Below are 8219 nucleotides of genomic sequence, written 5' to 3' on the forward strand. Positions count from 1 at the left end.
TCCGTGTTCTCTGTGTGATGGCGTGAGAATTAAATGCTGTAATTACAATGGCACATCCGTGTTATTTGCTCCAAATAGAACTGAGAGATTCCTATTGCGCCCCTTTTTAGAGCGGGTGCCATTAAAATGGCAGCGCGCATACTTTGATCATGCGTTTTCATTTATGCAGCAGCACATATGATCCGCGTTGGGTGGATCCACACTGCGGATCTCCTGCTGGCTCAGCCTGAAAAACAATAATCTTTTAATAAAATCCTCCCGTGTTACAAGTGCAACTTTGGTTTCATGAGGCAGACAGGGAGCCATTTTGTTGGCGCTGATATGTTCACTGACGCTCCCCAGCTATAAAAGGTGCACTCACTGGTGTTTAAGTCATCGCTCAAGCACATTCAGAGAGTGAGAGGCACACTTCCACACCTCTGCCTTTCTCCAAATCTCCCACAAAAGCTCCCGTCCGTCTCGATTGTGCTTCGTCCGGCGCTCCGCTTCATCTTCTCCGCTCTTTTCATTGCCGATAAAATGATTTGGCCCTCAGTGCGAGTGCATGTTGGTGGAAGTGATTTTGATGTATGGCAGGAGCTGAAGTTGACTTAGTCCACGACTACATCGGCTGCCAATCTCCACTTTGTCCCCCGAGCATGATGGACTCCCTCTGGGTCAAGGGTCATGTATGTGTGCCGCTGACTACGGGCGCAGTCTTGACCTTGGGAATGGGTTGGTATGGTGGGTATGAGCAAGTGTTGTGTCTGTTGTTTCAGTAAGGCCCTTCTTTTTTTCACATGATAAATGAATGGCTGTGTCATTGGGGGGGGGAAACAACACACACAGTGTGTCCACTTTGACCCTCCAGGGCTCCAGTGAGAGTTGGGGCCCGAATCTGCATTTGGAGGGGTTACGGCTCGTCCCTCAGCGGCTGGGGATCATGTTCCTAAATAACCTCCCGACACCCTAAGGGATTTATGGACCCACTCAGCCAGAAGTACACCTTGGATCAGGGTCAGCTTTGATGGCCTATAGGCGAGGTATTGTGCAGTGGTGGAGTCGAGAGTGGGACTGAATATGTGTATGCGGCCGCGTGCTCGCGTGTGAACACGCAAGTGCGTTTATGCCCGCGCTAAAGTGTAAGAGGTCAGATCTCCGTGTGATCTGACCAGCTAATCGAAATCTAATCTCAGCCAGCTGCACGTCCTCGGCCCCTTCATCGCCATCTCCCTGTTTTTTTTCTTTCCTGCATCTGAGGGAGAAAATTATTAAAGCTACAAATTACCGAGACCCAGAGGTTCCTCCGCTGGTGGTGATGGCAAGCAGATGGCAGTAGAACTAGCAGAGACCCGGCCCTCCTCCCCAGCCTCTCACATAAAGCATTTGCATTTCATGAGCCTTAATTGCGTCTGTTGCCCTCCTCCCCACCGGCTCTGCGATTTTGTGCCTGTCACTGTTCACCCCTGCCCCCTTGGAGGAGCTGTGATAGATTAAGGTGGACCTTCTGTTTGCATCCCCCTTCAATGTGTTCCAGAAATTAGAAAATGTTACCTCCCAGTAGGCTTGAAGTAAAAGAGAAAAGGGGGGTTGCAGGACGTGATAGTGACATTGGGTGGGATGAGACGAGACAGGGGGAGTTTTTAAGGCATTAATGGGAAAAGTGATTGTTTTAAAAGCTTGTCCTTGACCCTGTGATGGCAAAACAATGATGTGTGGAACCCGCAGACACCTATTAAGCACTAAGGTAATAATGCGTATCAATCAATACTTGATAGATACAGAGTTTGTGCTTTCTTCTTTTTAAGTCATTCTTTTGCTATTGTGCAAAAATACTGCTTGAGAAAATAATGTCTGAAGGCCGGAGTTTATGAGGTTCATTTAACTGCCAAAACCAGTTGGTGGTTAAATCAAACGACAAAGCTATGACAGAATGTTTATCTGTCATCATCACAATGCGACGGGGACCGGGCGAGTCATCCAGACTGGTGTAGGGTCAGGATGGCGTGATGATGAATATGTCTGGGGGTCTGTCTGCTTTGTCACCGCCGCCGCCGCCGCACGTTTGTAGTCGCTGTGATTGTGTGCGTGTAGATGCACACTCAGTTTAGAAATGTCCGGATTTTAAAGAACAGGTGAAAGGGGCGTACATTTTGAGGTGTTTTCATAGTGCATTGCGCTTGTTTCTTCATTTTTTCTATTTATTTCTAGTATTGAGTATAAATTCAGGATACATCAGATCAGGCGGAGATTTTCTACAAGTTCAAGCGGTGAGAGTGAGGTCAACATTTTGGTAAATAAGCGAGATACAGACGGGTGACAAATCTTATTTTTCACTGCTTGTGTACATAACAGTCCCGCTTGTTCTTTGTCTTTATTCGACCAGCTTTGTTGTCCTTGTCTCTAGCTGTGAAGTCTGTTTCTGTGTAAGTAAAACTGAGAGAGATGCAGAAAAGTCAAAAAATAGTCAAATTCCTAGTATGTGCATACTTTCCCAATAAAGGTGATTCTGATTGTGGTTCTGAAAATGATGTGAATCAGTTCAGATCTCAGCCTAAATGAACACTTAGGGGAGATTTTGTGTTGGACAGCGCTCTCTCTACGACCGTCATCTAAACATCAAATAAGGGAAGATGTTTTGGAATGATAGTGGTCGGCCCTCCTGCTCCATAATACAGTATCGGCCGAATCTCACAAAGTCCATAAAACGCTGTGTTGCTGTTTCCTTTAATCTGTCGCCCATCTTTATTTCATTCACAGTCAACTCACCTGATCTGAACTGGCCTTCTGGTGCTCCACTGGAGCTGCACATTGGCCAGCTGGTGAAAATGTGTCGGTAAACAACATCTCCTCTTCCAAATTTAAATGTTTTAAATTATTTCTAAGTTGAAGCAAAGCATTGCTGATAGCCGATGGATCAGGGTTTTTTACAGCAGTCCGACCCTCTTCTGCACCCCATTCTCTATTATTTAGAAACACGGTGATGTTATTGTGTTTTGTCTGAATTTATCAAATCGTTCATCAAATGTAGAATGTCTCTGCCTTTACCTCTAATGATGTGTTGTGCCATAAATGCCTTCATAATGGCTCCGGAGGAGGAGCATCCATTAGACTGACTGAAGGGTAATAGAGAGCAGACAAGTAGGAGAAATCACCTCTCTATATCACATGCGTGCATACTAATGGCACGGCGTGTACACCCTCGCAAACACGCTGAGTTCTAGACAATGCTTAATGATCATATATAGAATTAATGAGGTCTGGCACATTTTAATAAGAAAGAATTATCTGCTGAGCCCGAGGGAGACATTGAGCCTTTCCACTCTCTCCAGAATAGCATATAGATCAGACAGAAGATGTAGCTGTAGTGCTCATATGTCACCACATAGAGGCAGTGTTTGCCAACTAAGTGTGATATAAGAATTGTGTTGCTGTTGTCATAAGTGTCCACCAGATAGCGGTATTGCGCAATACATAGTAATTATTATTATTTTTTAAGATAAATAATAAATATATATATATTATGATAAAATAATAATAAATCAAATAGAAACAAAAATGAAAAATACATTTATAAAATAAAGATTTTATAGATGGAATTATACTTTTATACCCCCCAAAAATGATACAGTAACTTACACAAACACGCAGACCAGAATGCACTGTCCCCATTTCACGCAGCGCTAGTATGTGAGAGGGGGAGGCAGTGGGAGGCGGTGACGATGCCGATCGATGCCGATCATCAGCTCGGTGCCGAAGCGCTGGTTATGGACTGGCTGTTGTCTTTAAAAGGAATAGATATCATCACAAACCGTCACCTGTCAGCACAGGTCATGTGACAGATGAGTCCTCCATCACTATAACAGGAAGGTTTTCGCCTCTCCAAAGATAGATTGTGTATGTGTGTGTGTGTGCAGTGTTATCAAAAGACATGAAACAAGCTCCATCGTGGTGGTAAGAAACATCCTTTAATGATTTAAACTCAAAGTAGCTTTGGTAATATCAAGAGCATTTGGAAGTTTAGGTGTAAACATGGCGTAGACATTTGAACTCTTGTCGCTTTGCACAAAATAGAAGGGCAGCTGTCATTAGAGGCGATCTCTTCTAACTGAACCCGATAATGAGCATCATGCTAACAAGAAAGACAAAAAGGAAGACAAAAAACCCACAGCAGACTAGCTCGTGTAAACTCTGAATTAAATGCTTTAATTCCACCACAGCATAGCTCTGTCTCGGGAGGATGTCACAGGAGATGTCAAGAGGAGGACAGACCGTTGCTTACAGTGTTCAAGACACCAAGGCCTCCTATTTCTGATGCTGAGAGAGACGCCGATGACACTGAAACACTAGCTGCATGTTTTGAATGACTGCCGTCGGGGTGCCAACCGCCGTGCCTTCGCCCCCCCCAACCCCCCCAGTGTGTGTAACACAAGTCACATAACAGCATTTGCAACCACATGCACAAGGCAGCTTATTTGATCTACTGCGGAGTACGATGGCAACACTGTAACAGACTGCACACAGGAATTTTACATACTGCGTTTCAGTCTCTGACATCTTTGTTTCATTTCATAGCATGTGAACATGCAATCAGGATGGTTCAGAATTCGCTATCACTGTAATATCTCTCCCCATCTACTGGCAGTCCCCCCCCAACATGATGCTTTTTGCAGCCCAGAGATGTGCGATTCAGAGTTTACGGGAAGACAGACGAGAAAATGGCTAGAAATTCTGCATGCATCAAGTGTTAGCGTGAATCCAGTCCCTTGTAGCAGTGGAATACACAGTATTAGATAACGTGAGAGTAAGTTTTATTGAGTAAGTGAGTGTTTTATGCTAGATTCTCATCACCGTCTTGTTATGGCGCAACACACGAACAGCGTTTTACACAGAATAAGAGAAGAACTCATAGACGTCAGTGGGCAGAGACGGCAGCATGTCAAACTTCAAGTATTTGAAACAGGCAATTTGTGTCATCACTGCAAACCTCTCTGTCCTTTTCATCACATATAGAGTTAATACTACATACGTTTTTCCTATCATCTGATATTATCTTATATGGCTTCAACTCAGTGGCATTTCTTTCTGGTAGTCATATCATGTATACTTTATTTCTTAGGCTATAACGCCCCACAGTGTTATCTTCTTTATGGTATTCTACTAAATAGGCAATTTGGCTTCTTGAGACTTTAACAGCCAGGTGAACACAAACATCAGAATGAGGGTACGATTAAGGAACATAGAGTTAAAGTAAAGCCGATATGAAGTAATTTCACTGTAATCCAACTCTTCCACAAACTCGCAGAATAATACTGCCATTCTATTTGGATTTCATCAGTGCACCGCCCCAAACTCAGTTACTCATTTTACAGTAGCTGATGAAGAGAAGAGAAATCAGACACTGCAATGTGAAATGGACTGTGTTCCCTAAAGAGGCAGTCAGGCACTGTACGTACAGGTGTACCTCTGTCTGATTCCCACTTTAATTAATGGCCGTTTGACTCTAAACAAGAACAAGGTAACTCCGTTGTCAATGATTGCTATCAGTAATAGGAATGATAAATACATAGCACCATCTTTTGTTGAAAATAAGAAATAGAAAAATACTGAAAATAAAAACACTGAAACTTGAAACTTCACAAAATAGAAAAGGACCAAATCTATATATCCTGGCTGTGCTACATCCAGGGATGTTACCACTCGTTTTGTAAAGCAAGCCCATCGCAAAATCTCTTCTTCTAACCCTTCTATTTCTATACATGCACTTTGGTTAAAATACTTGAAGTAACTTTTTTGCTTCTTTTTTTTTTTTTTATAATTCTTTGGCAATTACCAAAACAAAAAAAAGGCAACAAAAAAAGGAAACGCAACAACAATAGCATCTAATTATTTCATCATTACAAACAAACATTGAGGCACTTAATCAGCTAAAACAAAGCTCATACATGTATCCATTGACAGAGCAACTCAACAACTATGTACATATATGTAAAAAGTGTTATAAATAGGTTTTAAACCATAGATACTATATACATCTTTTAACTGAGACAGTATTGGTTGTTTTGTGTTGGTTTGCTTGTTGATTTTTGGTATTACCACCCTCCCCCCCTTGCTGTGATCTGGTTGTGTTGGTCTGGTGGCTCCAGGGGCCATTGGTACTCGGGCATCAAAACTTTTTTTTTACTTCAGAGTGGGACTGATGACGCTTGCAGTTGGGTTACTGGGAACATTGGATGGAGTGACGGCTCATTCTCGCTTCCTCAAGATGACATAGATGAGTCCGCTGATCAGCGCCAGAGGGAAGGCCACCCACGCCAAGATGTAGGAGTAGCCGAAGACGTCGGTCCCCGGCACCCACTGCGGACTCATCACCATGTAGATGATGGCTCCGCTCATCACGAACAAACCTGCAGGGAGGGAACAAGCCGGAAAACACTGAACAACGCTGGCCATCATCTTGTTCAATCATCAGATCATGTTTCTCTGCAGTGTTGTGCTCTCTGTCTTGAACCCTGTCTGGCAGAGGAGGCGAGCAGGTCAGTGTTTCCCAGAAGGCATCCCTCCACAATACCTCACAGTGTCTCACGCTTATTGATCTCTGAGCCAAGCGGCTCCTGCTCTGCCCGCCTCCCCCGGTCCGACATGGCACGACGTGTTTTGTCAGCGCTGCCGGGCCTTCCTGACATTTCAACATGGCGCGGCTGGCGGTGCGCCCAGTGTCATTCCTGTTTGGCTGAGTGGGCACCTGGGTGCTAGGCAAAGCGCTGGCACAGTACAGAGAGCGAACCCTGGGATGTAGGAAAAGGGCTGCCAAGGGAGGACACACAATGGGCAGTGGTGCCGCTCTCCGGCCAAAGGGGACTAAGTATAATAGACGAGTGGAGCATTAAACCATTAGTTACTGGCTCAGACTCTCTTAATCTAATTCTCTGCCACAGTAGATGCAGTGGGATCGTCTGGTATTGCTCTGTCCGTGCAAGAGGAGGATTTGCGTGAGTGGTGTACTTTCAGACTACTTTTACTGTGCTGATTAGTCATTGAGTCGATTTTCAAGTGGTTGTTTGTCAAGCAAAAAAGCTGAAAATCATGTTTACAACTTCTCAAATGTGTGGTTTTGCTGCGTTTCTCTCTGTTTTATATTATTGACAATAAGCATGCCTTTTGGTTTTGGACTTTCAGTCGATCGAAACAAGTCATTTTCATAATTTTCGAACATGATCTTTATGATCAATCGATTCACCAGAGATTTTTTAATAGTGAAAATGTACCCCCTAAACTTCAGTCACACCGGATCCAATATGAATCCCTTTCTACATGTGACTTTGATACCAGCCAAAACCAGTATTCTGTCTATCTGATATTGATGGATTTGTGCGGAAGTGTAAAAGGGGGATTCAACTCACTGGCAAGGATCTGGAAGGTTCCAGTGAGGAAGAAGCGTCCGCCCTTCTGCAGAGTGAAGAGCTGGCAGAAGAAGAGGAAGAGAGCCAGGCAGCTGAAGATGATGGATAGGATCATGAGGGCCTGGACCGCCTGAATCCACTCTGCAGGGGGGAAGGGGGGGGAGTGAAAGAAGAGTGTTGTCAATAACTGAACCACATTGATCATTATCTGAAGCATCATTTATATATAACATTGACTTAACAAGCACATGAGAAGGAAAGAAATACAACAAGAAAAACAAAAGTCAAAGCCTGCTGCTCCTGTCCCGGCTGAATTGAAGCATCCTCTCGTAATGTTTTCTTCTGGGAATGTGTAATGGATCCATAACAATGAAACCTAGGCATCCTGTTCCTAAAAGCTCTGCGCGCCCCCTCACTGCAGGACCTATGACTAAATGTACCACATCGATCGCTACTGCCAGTCCTCCAAGGCCGGCATGCTAGAACCCCATTAACCCATTAGACACCTGTACTGACGTGGGAAGACCATCTCAACTGTGCTTTATATGTGAGAGCGTGGTCGTGTGTTTGTGTCTGTGCTTCTTTCGTGCCACCATGCCAGGAATCCAAGGATTCCCAAGCGTGGTCTATTTCTTGTCTGAGGGTTATCCATGCTGCCTCCCTGCCCTCTCGAGTTTCTCGAGCACTCGCTCTTTCCCTCCCAGCGTCTATAGAACTCTTCTCTTTAGCCACGTCTGCTTTTACTGTCGTATTCTCGCGCCATAAAACGCCGCCATGTCACAAGGGCCTTAAAGTTTGCTTGTGCATTTGCAGCCACCGCATAAGTTCACTCAATTG

General features: G+C 44.3%; 1 protein-coding gene across 1 annotated transcript in view; it reads right to left on the reverse strand.

Moving 5' to 3' along the window:
* Window positions 1–3928: 3928 nt before the first annotated feature.
* The window catches only part of pmp22b (peripheral myelin protein 22b), a 7891-nt gene continuing 3600 nt past the window's right edge, over window positions 3929–8219 (reverse strand). Inside the window, exons 4-5 of the mRNA XM_031844126.1 lie at window positions 7383–7523; window positions 3929–6386 (exon numbers count right to left, since the gene is read on the reverse strand). Coding sequence (XP_031699986.1) covers window positions 6226–6386; window positions 7383–7523 — 302 coding nt within the window. The 3' untranslated portion in view covers window positions 3929–6225. The remainder of the gene's footprint in view (window positions 6387–7382; window positions 7524–8219) is intronic.

This window comes from Anarrhichthys ocellatus, unplaced genomic scaffold (assembly GCF_004355925.1).
Source record: "Anarrhichthys ocellatus isolate YVR2014 unplaced genomic scaffold, GSC_Weel_1.0 scaffold4, whole genome shotgun sequence".
NCBI lineage: Eukaryota > Metazoa > Chordata > Actinopteri > Perciformes > Anarhichadidae > Anarrhichthys > Anarrhichthys ocellatus.